The sequence below is a fragment of the Nycticebus coucang genome, chromosome 13, assembly GCF_027406575.1.
Source record: "Nycticebus coucang isolate mNycCou1 chromosome 13, mNycCou1.pri, whole genome shotgun sequence".
NCBI lineage: Eukaryota > Metazoa > Chordata > Mammalia > Primates > Lorisidae > Nycticebus > Nycticebus coucang.
Window position 1 is genome coordinate 22,505,925 of NC_069792.1, and position 20,461 is coordinate 22,526,385.

The following is a 20,461-nucleotide window of genomic DNA, read 5'->3' on the forward strand; positions in this document are numbered from 1 at the left end:
ATGTTTTCAAAGCACATGTTACACAGAAAGAAGACATGCTCACAGGTCACACACACTGAGCCTTACCTGGCTGCAAAATGCAGAGGTGATTTCTTGTCTTTGCTTTTGGAATAAATGGACACATTAAAGCCAAGTAGGTTATTGACGGAGACGGGAACCCCCTGTCTGCATGCATAGTGCAGGGGAGTGCATCCATCATTGTCTTCATCCATCACCAGCTCCTTAATCTGCTGCATCTGTGGGAAACATTCATCCTCTACATGTAATTCTGCTTTTATGCTAATACGATGTTTTTCAAACTATTCTAGAGGATACTATTTTCCAGCAAGGGCCAATGCTTGGGCCATGACAAAAGTTGTGAGATACACAAAAATCAAGAAGCATAAAATCTGCCCATAGAGAAACAAATGAAGCCCTCCTGGCAACACCGATAAGTCAAGTGAGATCAAACGTGCACAGGAGAATCAGGAAGGACACTGTCCACTGTGCACAGGGCAATCGGGAAGGACACTGTCCACTGTGCACAGGTGAATTGGGAAGGACACTGTCCACTGTGTTTCTCGGAAGTGAAATAATGGACCATGAAACCGTCTGTCTCAAAACTTTCGTAGTTACCTACAAATGTATTCCTTGAGAGCAAAATGTAAATAACTCAAAGGGTACTGCTACAGTAAAATAAATGTGGATGAAGTGGACTGCTCTGTCTCCCTGTAACGTACAGTCCCATACTGAACCCTCGGAGACATCCTCCCGATCGGAAAACGTACTTACTCCACATTTCTCAAACACTGACCACGGCCCCTTCCTCTGCACTTCCCCTCACTCTCCCACCAGTAACACCTAAGAGTTTAATACTAATATGTTTTGTTTGTGAAAATGGATGAAATGTTAAAATTAGGTGTATTTTACATTTTATGTGTACATTAAATAAAATGCGAATGGCCAATGAGGAGCTTCATCCAATCAATTAACATTTCATTTTGTTCGAAATATTCAAATATATGTTCTAGATTGCTAAAGACAGTGACAAGATTAAAATCTATTTACTATGAAAATATGGTGTACTTCACGTACATGTGACAGTCACTCGGTACACATTAGCTGCTGAATATACACGTGACCTTTTGTCAGATACACTGAGTAATTTTTCCTAATTGATGGCGGAGTATTGCTAATTCACTCTCACACTTGGCTCTTCCACTGGCAAGCAAATCATAATGGTCAAAGAGTGAAGGAAATCAAACTAATTAAGGATATATCCTTACTTATTATAGGCGATGGTTATTATCATCATTAAACCACCACTACTGTAACTAAATATTACATGTAACTAAATATTACTAAAATGTCATCTTTATTTGAAAACATTTTAAAATTCCAGAATCAGCTTTCACAATGTTATAATAAATAGCAGTTATTCTTTGTTTAACCCAACTCAGTTTGTGAAAAGCCATAGATATATATTACCTGCATAAACTCAGGCCGCAAATTGTTTAATCCGTAAGGTTGCTGTACAGTCAAATGCAAAAAATTACGTCCAAAATGATCTTTTATGTCTACACGGGCACCTACAAAAAGCACAATATAAATATAAATTGTACTCACTTTTATTTGAAGTATGGCCTATGGCACAATTTCAATGCAAAAAAGTCTTTTTTACTTAAAACATTGCTAATCTTTAATTTATAAGAAACTTTATTTCAATGAGAAAATTAAACATATTTAAAATGGGTTTATCTTACTCTGTGTGTGTGTGTCCGTTAGGTAGAGACTATGTGATGCGTTACATTAATATATGAGCTCTTACCTTTTAAGGCATAAAATAGAAATATGTAGGAGGAGGGTGTAAGAGAAGGCTATCTCGCTTTTTTGTTATTGCAGCACCAGGTAGCATCTGGAACCCGGACAGTTACAGTACCCATATCGCGCAGGATTGATGCATTGAGAGAAAGTTGATAAGATGTTCAGCAAAATGCCAAAGGTATAACAAATGCTTTATAAATATTAAGGTTGTTCTTTTGAAATTGTCTTTTAAAATATTTTTCCCTTACTGTACTGAAAATTATTCTAAACTGAAAGTGGTCTGTTTATCTTTGTATTCATAACACCTGGCCCAGTACCTGGCACACCACAGATAATTAATAAACGTTTATTTAACCAAATTCAGTAATAATTTCAAAGGCATAAAGTGGTCCCCCTTGATACCTTTAGAGAGTAGTAAATTTACAATGTTCCAAGATGCGGAAGCAGTTGCTAATATAAGTGGAGAACGTCCTTCGGAATCAATAATATTAACATCTGCACCCTAAAATAAAACAAGTCATTCAAGAAAGAGCTTACAAACAGAAAAATCAGTTTACATTGCAATCTGGAAATAATTTTATTTCATTGAGATAGAATTTCTATATTACGGCTAGCACTAATGCATAAGACTAATCATAAATGACTTGAAATGTCTCTATAACTTATATGTTGTAATATCAGAAATCAAGGCAATCTTTTATAATTTCAACAATGAAATTATTATCACATTAGGCTTTGTACTGACATCTGGCACTAGCTCTATTATTACCTAAACTATAACAAATATCTTTTGACCTAGAATAATAGTTTAATCCCACTGTAAAAAAAAAATGAATTGTGAATGTCCATAATTTTAAGTCTTCCAAATTTATTGCATATGTGATTTAAAAAATGTTCACAAGAACCATTCACTTTTTAAAATATTGACCTCATCTGAAATAGACAAACTGAAATAACTGAACTGAGATTCTTTAAATCCTAAAGTAAAATTAAGTAAAACATTTATTTGAGAACATTTGAATTTAAAAACAAAATTATATGTATATATATTTTTTAAAAAATGAGTAAGTAACATTAATGATTATGTGTTAGGGTTATAATATTTCATATGGTAAGATAGCAAAGGCTTTAAAAAATTTCCAGGGACTGCAGGCCTGGGGGTGACTTAAAAAGCATTCTATACTTTGGACAGAGTAATAAAAATAGTTCAAACTCCAATTGCTGATATTTCCCTGTTCTTTTGAGGCCCACTGACTAGAGATGATGGCAGCAGTGTCCCCTTAGCACGCTGTGTGGTGGGCAGTGAGTTTCAGCTACAGTTCTCCTGGCAGGTGACGATACGGCTGCCTTTGTGGGAAACGGTGCATGGTGTGAACTATGGTATACCAAGAGTCTCCCCCGGATCCTTCTGTGTAAATATCACAATTTCAATAGTTGCTACTGACAACATACACATGTCCAATAATACAAATGGAGCTACATTCTTTGTTGATACGGCAGGGTTTAAATAAATCCACCATACATGCATGTATATAAAGAGCTTGTTAAAAATCTTAACTCAAAAGCTGACGGATCACCCTTCTTCGAGTGAAAAAGTTCTCCACTTTCATTTGTAAGAAAACTTGGACAACATGTTTCAATTCCTCAGTTTCTCATAATCTAAAAGGTAGTGCTGAGGCAGCTAGGACAGAAGCTCAGCCCACTTGCTGCTCATCCTGCCACCACTCAAAGCCACCAGGGCTGAAGGAGGGTGGCAGAGTCACCCAAGCCAACAGTCTCATAACACCTACTCACAGGACATTGAGTTCCTTGAGTTCCACAAACTCCCCAAGCTAAAACCACATGGGTACCCAAAGTACACTTTGAAACTTCTAACTTCATAGTAATAAAGTCTAGCTCTGTTACATATTCGTACACAAGATAGTCTATTTGCAAATGTGTCAGTCATCCTTTTGTAAACAACTTTTGTTGATAAGCAAGAAATTAAAATTTGTTCTATGCTTGAAAATTCATAGCATGTAATCACACAGTCTTTCCGCTGTAAGTAGTAATAAAAAATAAACCAGTAAATGGAATAGTTACCACTGAAATTAAGTAGTCTGCTAGTTCGTGGTGATCAAACAATGAGGCTCTACAAAAAGAGAATTACAAACATTATAATGAAAGTACTATGGATATAAATATAAACAAATAAAATAAAGCTATGATACTCATAAAGTATATTTAATTCGTCATTGAATAACATGATGAAATGCTAAGAATTTGAAATGCTTTCAAAATGTATAATTGAATCTGATTAGGGTGATATTTTCAAAGTAATATAATCTAGAGAACATTATGTAAAGGGAAATACCAGCCATAGAAAGACAAATATCACGCGATTTAATATGCAGGAGCTAGAAAGAAAAAATTGATCTCATGGAGACAGAGAGTAGAATGATGGTTACCAGAGGCTGGGAAGTATAGTGCGGAAGAGGGATAAAGAAGGATGGTTAATAGGTACAAAAATATAATTAGATAAGAGGAATAAGATCTAGGGTTCGGGAGCACAATAGGGTGACTACAGTTAATAATAAATTGTTTTGTATTTCCAAATAATTAAAAGAATGGATTTGGAATGTTCCTAAGAAAATAATAAATGCTTGAAGTGATGGCCACCCCAATTACTATGATTTGATCCTTACACATGTCATGCTTATATCAAAATATCATAGGTGCCCCAAAAATATGTATGACTATTATGTATTTATAATAATTAAAAATAAAGAACTTTTTAAATACATCACAAAATTTTCTTCCTCTTCTTTTCATAAATGTATTTTCTGAAGGTTCAAAAGATACAAAAGACAAAAGAATAGCTGGTATCACCGCGATCATGGGAATAACAAGAGCGGCATGCAAGGTGTGCCTAAAATTCACCTGCAGAGTTCAAAAAGCTCCTTTTGGGAGATGCGGGGGGGCGGGGGGTGTGCCTAAAATTCACCTGCAGAGTTCAACTCTTTTTGGGAGATGCGGGGGTGCAAAAGTTAACAAGGCAGCATTAGCTTTCCTTAGTTTTATGTGCCAAAAATAATTATGACAGAATTAAAGTCATTTGAGTATCATCATCTCACAACCAGTTGTAAGGATAATGTTAATGAAGCAAATAAAAGTTTCAAAATGAAGCACCACCATAACAAATGTTAATGATTGAAAACTTTATGTTTTCTCTTGCAAATGTCATTTCTTTTTTGTTTTGTTTTGTTTTTTTGTGGTTTTTTTTTTGTCATTTCTTTGTTTCAAGATTATCTTAGTAATTCGTGGCCTTTTGTATAATAAATTTCAGAATCAGTCTGCAGATTTTCAGCAAAAATTCACAGTTGCATTATATTTAAAATTTATTAATTATATTCAGTAATTTTAGTGAATAAGTGATAATATTAAGGCCCCATGTTCCTAAAATAATTTTTGCTTAAGAATATTTATATATTGGCCAGGCACGATGGCTCATGCCTGTAATCCTAGCACTCTGGAGAGGCCCAGGCAGGTGGATTGCTTGAGCTCAGGAGTTCGAGACCAGCCTGAGCAAGAGCAAGACCCCATCTCTACTAAATATAGAAAAAATAGCCAGGCATTGTGACAGTTGACTGTAGTCCCAGCTACTTGGGAGGTTGAAGTAAGATTGCTCAACCCCAAGAGTTTGAGGTTGCTGTGAGCTACCATGATGCCAGGTGTACCCAGGGTGACAAAGTGAGACTCTGTCTCATAAAAAAAAAGAATATTTTTATATTAAGGCTGTGTTCTAGTTATACATTCTAACTATAACCAACTCATTTGGTTTCCAAATTGGCTAAAACATTGGAATCAAAGATTTTTTTTAAATTCCTGAGACTCATCCAAGAGATTCTGATATAACCTGTGGCATTAACTGGCAATGGGGTTTTCTAAACTGTTTATGTGAGTCTAACATGCAGCAGTTTGAGAGCTTAGTCCATCGACCGCATTTTTGTTTTCTTTCAGCAGCTCCTTACATAACTTTTTTAGGGTTGCTAACTGGATCTTTTTCATATCACCAATCCTGGCCTCATATATGCCAATTTACAATTCTTGATCTTCTGTTGCCTTCATACATTTATTTTTACACAATGAATCATGTAAAAGACCTTTGATAATCTGAAGGTCTAAAATATCTTTATTTATCGGTGGGATCACACCTGTGGTGCATATTACAGGGGTATTTGCGAAACTTGGTACATGTAGAATGTAAATGTTTTGGCACAGTAACTGAGATAACGCCGGAAAGGCTATGTTAACCACTGTGATAAAAATGTGTCAAATGGTTTATGAAGTGAGTGTATGATGCCCCATAATCATATCATTGTATACAGTTATGATTTAATAAAAAAATTAAAAAAAAAAAAATAAAATAAAATAAAATATCTTTATTTTAAAATTCTCTTCAAATTGCCCTTAATTTGCTTCTATTTCCTTGGAAATAAATTAGCTTTTGTTGACTTTGTTGTTTTATATTAGTTTTCCTTTGTGCTACAAAATTTTAGTCTGCAAACTCATTGTAAGTGGGAAATCCTTTCTATTCATACACATCCTATCACAGCAGGTAGGTTTGCTTCCAGCCTGCTCACAGCTCTGTGTGTTGTGTGTGTGTGTGTGTGCACACGTGTGTAAGAGATAGAAAGACTCATGTCAACCACTTCTTCCACTCACACATGGAGCTTTTAGGATTTGTCTTCCCAAACAGAAAATTTTTTGTTTTGGTGACTTGGTTATTTATCCCTAAAACCGTATGTTTTGAAGCCATTAATCTTTAACTGTGGTGTTAGAAGAAGAAATTACAGTTAGAAAGGTGGAATATCCCTATGTATCTTCTCTGTCATTGTCACTAAAAATGGGGACAATATACACTTGAGGAACTGGAACAGATTAGAAAGGGCTAGGAAAGTCTTATATGCTGACTTTCTCAGTATACAGAAAATTAATCTTGAGCCTATACCCATTGGATTTAGAATTGACCCAGAATACGCCACTGAAGACTATTCTACGAAATTTAATTAACATTCCACTCTAATTTCCAAGAGATTCCAGTTGAATCAGAATCTTTGTTATTTCTATTCTTTTCTTTTGAACACAGAATCTTTGCTAGCCTACGTGCTGACTTTTTCTTGCAATGTGTGATTTAACACGGGAAGACTAAAAATCTGCATCCAGAATGAGAGGGAGGAGACTCACCTGTGCAGCAGGGTCTCATGATTTCCATCAACTGCATTTACAATATCAGTGCTACCAGAGTAGGATGATATCATCAGTTTGACAATCTCAGTGGCTCCCTGGGTGGCAGCAAAATGAAGGGCCATGCACCTCCCATCCTGTAAAGAATTGTGATACCAGAAACAATGTTTAAACCCCAATTTAGGAATATAATTTATATTCATCTGTGAGTTTTTCTTCCTAGGTTAATAAAATCCAAGAATATCTACCACATTTCATGAGATCAATAGTGATCACTCTCATCTATTAAGAATCATCAGTTTAAATATTACAGAGAGAAACTTGGTGTCCTTAGAATCTGCCAGCTCTTGACACACTTTTGCCATCATCTCGGGGATGCCATTCTTCCTCCCAGGAGTATGAGGCCCATGTTTCATTCATTGTTGTAGGAAACCCAGTGTATAAAGCAACTTTAGACCCCATACCAACAGTGGCAGCTCTTCATTTCTACATTGAAGGCGCTTACAAGCTGTGCCCATGTGTCACATGCGACAAATAACCAATCTCTTCTTCCTCCAGGAAGCGTAGGCCTTTGGTGGGGAGAATGTTGCCACCCGCAAACCAAGACCCTGAAGGGGAAATGGCCCAAAACACGATACTTTTGATCTGAGAGGCCCAGAATAAGGTCATACCTCAAGCACAGTCAACACTTTCACATACACACCATTAAAAATTAGTTAAGTGTTTCTTAGTTTAAAAGATGTCAACTCTTCAGAATAACACTCACAAAGACATTCATGATTGGGCTTTACTGTTCCTGGCTGAAAACATTAACACATTATCATCTTCTGGAGGGGGGGGCCCTTAACTCATTTAATGGCAGTTAAACTGCATGTAATCTTTACAGTATCTATATTTGTGTCTGTAATTGTTCTTGGTAACTCTCAATATTCTTTACATAGACTGAAATTTGGAGGTTGATATTATCTCTTGTTCTGCTTCTATAAGAACAGAAGGATATATCTATTTCTTATATGCATTTTCAATTAAATTAACTGTAGGGACAACATTAACTCAAGAGTTATAAAGTATTTTAGAAAATAAATTACGACAATTTTAAAGTGCAGGAGTCCTGTAGAATATGAGCAAGCACCTCCATCAGTTCTATGTGGGCACCGTTGTCCAGGCACATTCTGATCATTTCCAAGTCGCCGCTTTGAACAGCCAGGTGGAGAGGGCTGGCTTTCCCGTTATTCACAAAGTTAATGTGACACTCTCTGCTGTACCCATGTTCCTCACCTGGAGAAGACAATAACATTCAAGACAACAGCTATTTAAAATATAGGGAATATTTTTAAAAGAAAGAGCTTAGAGTTATATCGAAGCCCATGTGTAAATATTATTAAATAGTTTTCAAAGGAGGGTGGAGCTTGTAGCTCAAGGAATAGGGTGCTGGCCCCATATACTGGAGATGGTGAGTTCAAACCCGGCCCCAGCTAAAAACTGCAAAAAAAAAAAAAAATAGTTTTCAAAGGAACAGCATCTATCAGAATAAGCGTCTTTATGGCATGTAATATAGCAGATTATAATAACTATCGCCTATAATAAATAAGGACATATCCTTATCTTGACTCACCGTGCTTCAGTATTATTTCCATGCACTTTTTGGCACCTGAGAATGCAGCCTCGTGAACAGGGAAGCATCCCCATTTATTTGGTTTACATTGATTAGCTCCTTTATTAAGCTGGAGGAAAAGAAAGAAGAAAATAAAGTCAAATAATACATGTTAAATCCCAAAGCACAAGGGTGAAGAAGAATTTATGTCCCTTTACCAGATAACTTCACTATTGTTTGCCTGTGTAAAAATACAAGGAAAGCTTCATGTGATATGAAATCTAGGTAAGAAGATAATTTTGCACTAGGCTAAGATGATGAAAAAGAGATATTTTATAATCTTCCAAAGACAGAGTAACAAATAGACACAAAAATATACGTCTTTATACCCTAGCAAACTAACATCACCATATTTTTCAATGAGATTAATGAGACTTTTAAAGATATTATCACGACTTCTATATCCATTCTCAATTCCTTAGGCAAATAAAGTGATAACTACCAGATTCTTTTCCCTTTTATGTAAAATTAATAAATGAATTTGCCAGCACAGCTGTCAAACCATGAAAAGCAGGCCTTTTTGCTCATGAAGGTTCTCTAATAAAAAGATGCTGAAACAACTGAATATTATATTACGTTTTTATCTGAGCCTATCATTTTTAACTATTATTTTCTATACATCGCTGGACTTTCATTTTCTTTTAAACACAAAAGAAAAGAAAATCGGAAAAGTATAAAGAACTAAACTCCACCTGTAATCTTGGCTTCTAGGGCAAGCATCAGTTTTTTATATATATATATATATGTGTGTGTGTGTGTGTGTGTGTGTGTATATACACACACACATATATATTATACTATATATAACTAGGTATATGCTATATATATGGTATATATTGTGTATATATATATAGCATAATACCACATATATAGCATATATTTTTGATTGTGTATCCAGAAATGGAAGATGTACTTCATAAAATCACATTATTAAAGAATATTGTCAAGAAAAAAACTTTCGAATGTACATATAAATATTACCATTTGCAAAGAAATAGTTTTAAGAATATGTTGTTTTTGAAAGTGTTTTCAACTTTATTTCCTCTTCATTCCAATCTGTTTTGTTAATTTAAGGTTCTTTTTCTAAACTCTTGATTTGAATATAAGTTGATAGCTATTTTTACTCTTCATTATTTGTTCTGTTTTAGGTCTAATAATGACAACTTAGAGAGTATGTATTTGCCCCTAAGTACCTCTAGTAAATACCTTAAAACAGTGTACAGTGTATTTCAACAGCAGGCAAATATTTTGAAGTTCTTTTATTTCATTTTTCTACTCTCTGGGGTGGTAAAAAGGCAAATTCAAGTGGTAAAAATACAGAACTTGGCCTGGATAATATGAAAGTGATTAAAGAAGTTATTTGAAAGACAGTTAGTTAGTGGGATTCTAACAGCACACTCAGAAAGGAGCCTTGCAGGGAACAGGAGTCACTGAGGGATCTATAGCCTTTTACTGGACCATCCTAGGCTTCCTCACCAGAGAGAAGGCTGCTCTGCTCTCAGGGATGTGGCTAAGGACTTTGGCCATTAAGTCACACAGAGTTCCATTTTGAGAAGCCATGGCAGCAATCCTTCTCATCTTGGAAACAGGAGTGGCTGTGTTTCTTTTGGTTTTTATCTATGGGCCCAGTAAGTCTGCAATTAACTATATTCATCATTCTGTTGACTACTCAGAAAGCCTGAGTCTAATGTATGACCTGACTTTATTAATATACAGGCCATTATATGCTGCATTTTGTATTCTAATGTGACCACCAGCTTCGTGTTACTTTTTTCCTGTCTATATTTTCTTTTTACTGTGATTTTCTCAGGCTTTCTTTAATATTTTATTGTCATTTTTCTATAAGCAATCCGAGATCCACTTAAGGGGTGCACTTATAAAAAACCATAAAGAACTAACTTTTTCCGACTTGTCATATATTTTGCTAAAAAGCATAACAAAAGAACTAATATAAATAGCAATAATTCATGTTGTATTCATGAAACGATAAAGAAAGCAAAAAACATGATTAATATACAAACCAAAATTTGCAGTGCTTCACTATTATCTTTGGTGCATGCCATTATCACAGCTGTGTTTCCATTTTCTCCTTCCAAATTAATATTAATACTGCTATGCTCTGTCAAGACCTAAAAGGGCAGAATAATTGTCAAAAAGCAAAATTGCAGATTTCCAAATAAGGTATTTGTCTCCCACTGGATTTTAAGATTCTGTCATATCTATTTATGATTCTTCATCCCTCTCTGGCACAATGTAATACAAAGCCTGTCACAGAGTGGGCAATAAATACATTTCTCAAACAGATGAAAAAATGATGAGTTCAATATCACATTTCATTAAGGCAATACTGAGTTTCGGAATTGGGAATACAGTAAGAATTGTAGATACTAGTTTACACAGCTTCTCTTAAAACTTCTCACTTGCATTGAGTAAGCCATGCAAACTGTTATTCTCACGAAAATAAATTTGTGAGCCATTTAGAAGATGTTCATGGGGGAGGAGAAATGGAAGGAAAAGGGGAAAATTGAGAGAGAAAAAGAGAGAAAGGGAATGGTTTCTTTTTCCCCTATGGTCATTTTTCCTTTGCCTCAATTATAAGCTTTCTGGGAAATATCAATGTATAATGGCCAAATATAGCTTAACTCAATTAGTTCAAACTTTGTCTGGAACAGAAATGTCTTGTACCATAAAAAAAATTAGCATGCTGATAAAATGGTCAAGTAATTTTTCTAATAGAATTGTATCGAAGACCTGTAACCTTCTCACGTGATTGGCTATCTGTTAATTATTGCCCAAGAGTCTATAGATCTTGAATCATTTTTTATTTTATATTCAAGGTAGCAAAATTCTCTCATATAAATGTCTTATCAAGAGAGAAGCCTTGGAATTAGTCTACCAGAGGCCTTTCCTCTTACACCAAGACTATGATAAAACTATGACATGTATTTATGAATTAAATTATTTTAAAAGTTTTATTAAACAAGCTGTTCCTTAAAATCCTTGACTACACAATCTACTACAATAGCCACTTGTTAAGAGAATATAGTGAATGATACAGGCTCATTAATTAGCTCGGCTCGTAAAAGAAAATTAAACTGAGATTTCAGTACAGTAGAACAAACAGGGAAATTATTGATGAAGGGAAATGTGTGGACACAAGTTTCCTCTGTGCATTTCAGGCACCTTCACATCATCCTTACGAAGTCCAGATTCATATGTAAAATAACCTCCCAAAGCCTACAAGAGGAAATTGTTCTTTCTTTGCCTTCTTAGAGTCATAGCTAATAGATCTGTAACATGTATCAGTTATTATGCTGTCATGAACACGGTCTTTCCACAAGCCGTGTTACATTATATGTGGCAGAAGTCCCAGAGAGACCAACTAAACTGTGCAACTACTTCCCTGCAGTCATGACCAGGCAAGTCTGGAAGGCTTGGTGGTGAGCTCTCTAGAGGTCCCTTTGATATCAATCTAGAGAGCCCCATGGAAGGGTCAAACTATTGGCTACTTTGAATTTAAGCCTCAAGGACTAAGGCCTGCAGACCGCTGAGAGACAGGATTCCCTTAATCCCCAGGCCAACATCTCCCAGGGAATACTACCATACCACTCCTCATCTGTCCAGGAACTTGAAGTGAGATGAAATTGTTTATTTACAACCATACAGGCAGTGGGGGAAGGTTTGGTGGGAGGCTGGCGGAGCAATGGATGGAGCAGCCTTCTAAACTGGCAAGGCCTGGGCAGGTGCAGGCTGACCCCTGGGGGTCCCTGGGGGAGGCCAGCGGGGAGGATGCTGGGTGAAAGCATCAGGGGAAACGCTAAAACTCCTCCTCCTCCCACTCTCATGATCTCTAGTGAACCAAAGTGGTTTGAAAATATTTTTAGACATGGTTATGGCTGGCAAGACCCAGTAAGGAAGAGACAATTTTAGTCATAACTTTTACAACCCTATTTGGCTTCTTGTTCTCTGGTCCCCCAGCAAAATTTCTTTCATGTCCATCATCTAGTTTATAAATCAGTCGTGAGCTTACAGCTTAATTTTCTTTTCTATTTCTATGATATCTCCCTTTCTGTATTTAGTCTGAAGATTTCTTCCTTCTAATTAGCAATAGCCTTCCAACTGTTACCTGCCTCTGAATTCCCAAATCACACATTCAGGGCCAACATTAATTAAGTTAATGGCATTTGTTTCTGAAACAGCCTTTGGAGAAAGCATAAGAGCTCCAGGGGGAAATATGTGACATCTCTGGGGGAGCCCCTGCAGGCACTAATGTGGCCTAATTCAGGTGACTTGTAAGCTCATGAATAATGTAGATATTAGAAAAAAAAAAAAAAAAAAAACAACCCAGCCTATTCCCAGAAGCCTTTATCGTAACCTCCTCAGGGGCTGCCCAGACTCATCTTCGTCTGCACAGATACCTCAGCTCTCCCTTTTTCCTTCAGCCAGAACTCCCGTTTACTTACAGCCACGATTTACCGGTACAGTGCTGAGGACTGGAGATATTTAGATTAGTAAGACACAGTCCCTCCTTTAAGGATAGCCAGCCCGAGGTGAGAAAAACACATAAATATCTGTTTGTGATATCACCTTCTAAGAACTGCGATGGAGCCATACCCAAAAACAGTGAGAGAGCTGGGACGGCTCCACACCCTCTGTGCCACATTCAAAGGAGCCACAGTCTCAGAGGGGTTAGAAAAAGGTTTGGGGCTAAAGGGAACTTGAAACTCATGGATCCCTTTGGTGATTTATAGACAATTAGCTTTTTGTGTGGCTTACCACAATAGCCAAATCATCATTCGCACTATTGTTTTACAGGAAAACGTATTGTAAGTTCCAAATAGCCTATCTTAGAAATGAACTTCTGGACCACGATCCATTTGTAAATTGCATTCTTCCTTAGGTAAAGTATGTTTGTATTCTAATGTGTCTGTCAGACTCTGAGATATATAAGAGTCGAAAACCATGGTCTAACTCTTACCCTTTCGGTATTTACCAGAGTTTCCTCTATTTGACCAAACTTACTCTCAAAACTTGGAAAACAGTAAGAAATTTCCCAGTAGCACCATTACATCTTGTGCTAACTAATCTCTCTAACGAAAACAACAAATTACAACGATGTTTTCTGTTTTCACTGAAGCCCTCATTACCTTTTAGTCATTAATCAGTAGGTAAAAGTGATAAATTTTGAACTTGGAAACATAAAGATGAGACCAAAACTCCTGTATCTTTGATTTCACCAGTTACGCAACATTAAGCAAGTTATTCAGTTCTCTCTGTGCCTCAGTGTACTAAGCTATGAAAAGGGGATACTAATTGTCTTCTTTCATATCAGGATTTTTAAAATGAGGATTTCATAAACTACAACACTACAAACAAAACTCTTTGAAAAATGCTCGGTACATAAGCCCCACAGCACGAAGTTGTCATGATGGCCCAGGTAGAGACAGCCAGGCCTGGGAGCCAGCCCCTGCTCTGACAGTCAGGTCCCTGTGAGCCAGCCAGCGTCCTCACCTTCACCACCTCATTGTACATGGCCTGCACGCCAATATGAAGGGCTGCCATCATGTTGCAGTTTCGAAGGTTTGGATTCGCTCCTTTGCTAAGAAGAAACTTAACGCTTTCGACCTGGTTTTTTTCTGCAGCCCAGTGCAGAGGGGTATTTCCGTAATCGTCCATTGAGTTCAGCACTAGAGAAAGACACCAAAGCATAGATTTAGTTTTGTTGTGACTGTAGCCAACACTTCCCAGGCGCTTATTCACTTCAAACTCAATGCCAAGTGCTGCTCTAATCAGCTGCACCTTCTCTACAAAAAATAAAGATACAGCTTCAATTCGCATGGAACGGATCCTGTCAAGGATTAACAGAAGCATGGCACGGACTTGGTTAATTGAGTTAAATTTCTATCGAGAGCATTCATAAGAAATAGCACCTTTTACTGTATGAATTTAGGAATTGTGATTAAACACCAAGGTTACGTAATAGCAAGAGCTAGGGATTGTGATAAAACCCCCATGCTATGTGACAGTAAGAACTCTGGGCACTCTACCGGGTTCCACATGACCATTATTTCCTTCAAGGAACCACCATGACAAACTTTCAAAAAGATGAAGATGCTGAAGCCTTGAGGGGCTAACAGTCGGGCTCACATCACATAAGTAAGGCTATAGGAAAGTTACTTACCCTCTTTGAACCTCAGCAGTCTCATATTCAAATTTGGTAAATAAGTTTAAAAAAACATACATACATTCACATGCACACACACACACACAAAACTCTTGCAATGCTGCTGGGAGAAAATACTAAATCCTGTCTTTAAAGGTCTTAGTAAGATGTCTGGGTTCAAGACGGCAATGGTTCAAAAATGCTAATGGGAAAAAAGACACACGACTAATAAACCGCAAGATTAGAATTCAAACTAGGTCTCAATGCACACATAGTTTCCACGTATTTCTACAATACAATACAGGCAGATGGCACAATTTCCCCATGAGCTCAGCATAAGAACATGTCCTTCCATCCTGCACGTCCTATGGCTGTTGGCTTTCCCAACCATTTACATTAATGGCAGTTATTCTTACATCTGGGGTGGGAGGAAAAGTATTTGCTCATAAATGTGATCTGCGAACCACCTCTACCTGGAACCATGTGGGCCTGTTTTCTGTTCTCTACTTTTTAACAGTTTTTCTCTCTACTATCTCCTTTCATTCTTCCTTGTGCCTCATTCTCAACAGCACACACACACACACACACACCCCAGAGTCACACACACCCTCACACACATCCCTTGACCATTCTGTCTGATCAAGACGAGTCACCCTGTTCTTCATTCCATTTGGCATCAAACTTAATTAAATAGGGATCTATACTTACAAACTGCCATTCATTAATCAAATCATTTGAATTTGGTTTTTATCTTCAGCGCTTTTCAGAAATCATCTTTCCTGGGACCTTGGGATGTGAGGGCTTTCTTAGGCCTCCTTCCTACCTAGTCTCGTTGTGGGACCCGCTCCTTCTCACTCACCTGTCCCAGGAACGTCCCTCTTAGCTTCTGTATCATCAAGCTCTTATCCATCATTGCCTTCATTCTTTCTCTGGCTTTTCCTCTGCCATCTGACTCTTAATGTCCTCTACCGTTAGCCACCATTGTTAGTAATTGTAAGGTTTTCCTAAAGGATTTTTAATGCCTTTCCACAGTCTCGTCTATTTGCTATGCAATATGGACCCTGTAGGTTTTCTTCTATATTTCTAGTTGTCTGCTGCATATTTCTAACTGATGTCCCCTTAGCCTCTCGAATTCCATATGATCAAATCTCCTTACGCCCTCAAGCTCACAGTTTCCTGTTTTCTATATGCCTCTTTAGGGATGGTTATCTTAGTAGCCTAATCTCCTACATTAGGTGCCTCAAGGTATCCAACTCCATGCCACTTGCTTTTCACATTCACTCTGTTGTTGAGTGCTGTTGACTCTACATGCAAATATCTCCTGAATCTCTGCCTTTCTCCTTACTTTAGCCTCACAGTAGGGTGGACCCTCATCTTCTCTTTATGACTAAAAACAGCTTTTAAACTGGGCTTCCCCTTCTAATCCACCTTCCACAATATTGACAGAAGTATCTTTCATAATAAAGGAAATATCACAGCACCTCACTGTTCTAACTCCCTGGGGCCTCCACCTCCCTCATTACCTACAGTTGAATTTCTCAAATAAGGCTTAGTATGCAAGGCTGGGAGAGGGGAGATATTACCTCTTTGTGAGATGTCAGGTTTATTCAATGATAAGTAATTTAAATTAGAATAACCTCAGTGGAAGAGTACACAAAATGTATATGAAATTTTACCATCTATCTAAAAATTCAAAGAAAGTCTATGCTACTATGTGGTGTCCCAGATCTCTGCACTATCTTTTGCAATATTTCAGTGGAAAAATTTGAGGAGTGCTGGTCTATAGGGAAACCCACACTCCTGAAGGAGCTATCCAGGTCTTTTACTATTGGCACTAATCTACCCTTCAGAATCAGTTCATACCACTTTTTCCAATGAATCTCATGGGACAATAGATTTATGTAATACTTATGACTGTGTGTGTGTGTTTTTTTTTTACCTTCACAAGAGGAATCTTTGATGATCATCTCCATCAGCTCAACTTCACCTTCTGCTGCAGCATGATGCAAAGGGGAGGCGTTCCTCTCATTCTTGCCACTTATGCTCTTTTGTCTCTTGATTAAGTTTTTCATCCGACATGAACTTCCTTCAAAAACTACCTAGAGGTATACAAAAAACTGTTACATCAAACCAGCATATGCAAAGCTTATAAATAGAAAGTTAATCATTTAACTTTCTTAACAGCTTATTATCCAAGACGATTTATCCTGTCTATAATAAGGGCATGATAATAATTCTCTTGAAAACATGAAATGCTTACAGACATAAAGAAGTTATAACCAAATGCGTAAACATGGATCAATATATCAAATAAATGTTTTTGGTTTTTTTATCATACACTTGTATATGCTGTAGAAATAAAGGCCTTCTTCCTCTCTTTGTTCTCAGCCCACCTACCTTCCTAGAGCCCTCTTAAAGTGTCCCTGCTCCAGCAGGTCCTACTGACAGCTCTAGAGCACCATCCTCAGCCCAGCCTGTCTCTCGTTTTTCTCAATTCACACAAGATGTGTGGTGACCTCACAACACTGATAGTTATTGGATGTGTGCTATACCTGTGTTTTAAAATATTCTTCCCCTATAATTTCCTGCAGGATAAATATATAAGACACATACACAAGCCCTTTTCAGGATCCTTAATATTGTTTAAGTTGAAAAAGCCTTTTGACGGCGGCGCCTGTGGCTCAAGGAGTAGGGCGCCGGTCCCATATGCCGGAGGTGGTGGGTTCAAACCCAGCCCCGGCCAAAAAAAAGAAAAAGCCTTTTGAGACAAAAAGTTTGAAAAACACTCCAGTTCTTTCTTAATCTCTCGTTCTATACTGTGTTGCTAAATGTGTACTCCCATTGTATACTGATATTTCCATGATATTTCATCCCTGCTATCATGGGATACTTTTATCCCACGAAACTTTTTCCCAGAGAGGGAGGAAAGAAAGGAAGGAAGGATAGAAAGGAAGGAGGAAATAAGAAAGAAGGGAGAAAGGGAGACAGGAAGGAAAAATCAGAGCTTTCATAGAGGAGTAGGTGAGACCACATGAACCATTATACACTCTAAAATTTCCCCAGACTATGATGAATTTTCACAGTTCCCTAGAGGCTTAAAAAAATCAATGTTAAAAATAGAAAAAGTTAAAAGGACCTTATTCCAGTCCTATGGAAATATACAGACTAAATTATTACTCAGTGTTTCACCTTTGCAAATATGGGACCAAATGAAATTTGCCTGAAGGTTTTCCAAAGCCACGTCTTAGCAGACATTTCATCATCTGGACCAAAAGGAAAATGTTCTATGCCTTTTCCTGGCAACCACTGTGAAATTACTATTTCCTGAAAATGTGAAAATCTTCCTCAAATTAATGGTCCAGATTCTTGCTTTAATTCTACCTTTGACCATGACTGGTCACATTTGCCACATAGTGTCAAAACTCTAAATTGTTACCAACTTGGTTTTTAATAACTTGAGGATTTCTCACTACTGTAAAGAAACTTGATCAATTAAAAGGAACTACTAAAGTACTTAATGTATTTTAATATAGTTAATAAAGAGTCTAGCATATTTGAATTCATTCAGTAAATGTCAGGTTGAAATAAAACATAATCTCTTAAAATTTTGAACTTCGGTTTTTGCTTCCATTGTCACAGAATAGCACCTAAAAATCACTTTTCTATGGCAGCCCTTTAAATAAATGTGTCCCTTTTTTAACTAAAAAATTGAATCCTACATATGCTAGCTATAGCTTTAGTGATTACAGGATGATACTGAGTAGCCAACCTTTTCCAGATTTATACACATTCAGTAATAAATTTAAAAATGAGTTTCTTGAAAAAATAGGCTCCATCTCAGTGTCTGTCCCTATCAAAGAAAGTGTTTACCTAAATCCACTGAGAGGCATTTTAGCACTTAGAATGCCATATGTTCTTTAGGTGATGATAAAGGGATTGAACTGCCCATCTCCAGTGACAGAAAAAACACAGAGTCTGTTCCTAGAGGTGCTGTTAACACAAACCCATTCCGCATTCTTTAGAGGAAGTACTAGGTTCAGATACTCACAAGGTACTACTGAATTCACAATTCACAATGATAAACAGCATCCGAATACTTCACACGAGAATAGCAGATGTGCTAGACAGTGCCACTTCACGACCTGACATGTCAGGCTTTGAAGAGACGTCTCAAAATTCTGAAAGGGTGTCCTTTAGACAAATCATTATACATTCAATGTCATTTCTTATTGCTGCAGGGTCACTGCATATTCTTTATGATTCCAAACTATAAGAATGGATTCAGAACATAACAGACTAGATCACTTTTAGAGAGGCTAATTCTAAGGAAGCCCTTTACAACTGAGCTATCAAATAATTTGTTTAAAGTTGCTTTGATGAGGCAAAAAAAAAAAAAAAAAAAAGGAAAATAAAGGGAAAGATTATGAGGTCGCTGTTTTGAAAAAATTGGAAAAGACTAAAGATATCAGTCTGACGGCTCTTTTCCCACATTTCTCACCTTACAAGTTTTCTTTGATCCTTCTGGTTTTTTAGCATTCCTGAGATACTGTGTGTGCTGGAGAAAACATGTTATACACCAAATCTTTTACATTGGGAGGCTACCAAAAAATCTGTAGAGTCCAAAATGCATAACAGTGTTACATATATTTCTTTGTAATAAATTCAACCACTGGGATTTTTATGAAATGATCTGGAATTACTACAGCTAATAAAATAAAATATATAAACACCTTAATCTGCAAGTTCCAATGTAGCTTCTAAAAGCCTTAAATAACATAAGTGTCCCTACTTAGGCAATAAAGCTAAATAAAGACAAACAAAAACGTGAAGAAGAATACATTTGAAACTCTGAGCTGCAGAAATCCTTTGGCAAATGTCTCTAGGAAACAAAACCACATGAATTTTGAAATTTTTAAATTTCTTCCTGTTTAATACTAAGGAGCAGTTGAAATCCACTCAGGACTCAGATCTTTAGAGGAAGCCAAAGGGCATCAGGTAAGAAACTAATGTTAAAAAGGAGAAAAAATGTCTGGGTTCAACTTGGACATGCAAACAGACTTGCCTCGGATGCCTAGTTTTTGGTGTGTGTGATTTACTACACATACCTAACTGACATGTGAGTGGCAAGAATATCAATTTGTGTAACCTGTTTAGACAACAGTTTGGCAATTTCTACCAAAATTAAAGCTGTAAAGGTCTTGACCCTGCCAGGACTTTAACTCACAGACATACCCACAAAGGTATGAATGGACAGACAGAGCAGACACATCTACACTCACAGACACAATCACGTGTGTAGTAGCAAAACAAAATGAAAATGAAAACGGCTTAAGTGTCCACCAGTACAGGACTGGCTAAATAAATCATGATATATTCACACAAGGAATACTACCAAGCTGCTAAAAAGAGTGAGGTATATCTCCAAGTGCTAATTTGAATAGTTTTCTCAAATACATTTTGGACTAAATCAAAGTGAAAATCCCCATGACTTCATACTTTTATAAATAATTTTTAAAAAGATGTATGAACATATGTGTATTTGTATAAGTATTTTTTCCTGTAAATTATCATACTGTTTACATGTGCAGAGAGACTTGCCACGGGGGGTTGCAGAG

The 20,461-nt window shown here is 36.9% G+C and overlaps 1 protein-coding gene across 1 annotated transcript in view; it reads right to left on the bottom strand.

Annotated features, from left to right (window-relative positions):
• The window catches only part of TRPA1 (transient receptor potential cation channel subfamily A member 1), a 72,117-nt gene that overhangs the window by 37,247 nt on the left and 14,409 nt on the right, over positions 1-20,461 (bottom strand). Inside the window, exons 3-12 of the mRNA XM_053559025.1 lie at positions 16,786-16,945; positions 14,195-14,370; positions 10,705-10,812; positions 8,645-8,753; positions 8,162-8,307; positions 7,030-7,166; positions 3,886-3,934; positions 2,206-2,305; positions 1,468-1,568; positions 67-236 (exon numbers count right to left, since the gene is read on the bottom strand). Coding sequence (XP_053415000.1) covers positions 67-236; positions 1,468-1,568; positions 2,206-2,305; positions 3,886-3,934; positions 7,030-7,166; positions 8,162-8,307; positions 8,645-8,753; positions 10,705-10,812; positions 14,195-14,370; positions 16,786-16,945 — 1,256 coding nt within the window. The remainder of the gene's footprint in view (positions 1-66; positions 237-1,467; positions 1,569-2,205; positions 2,306-3,885; positions 3,935-7,029; positions 7,167-8,161; positions 8,308-8,644; positions 8,754-10,704; positions 10,813-14,194; positions 14,371-16,785; positions 16,946-20,461) is intronic.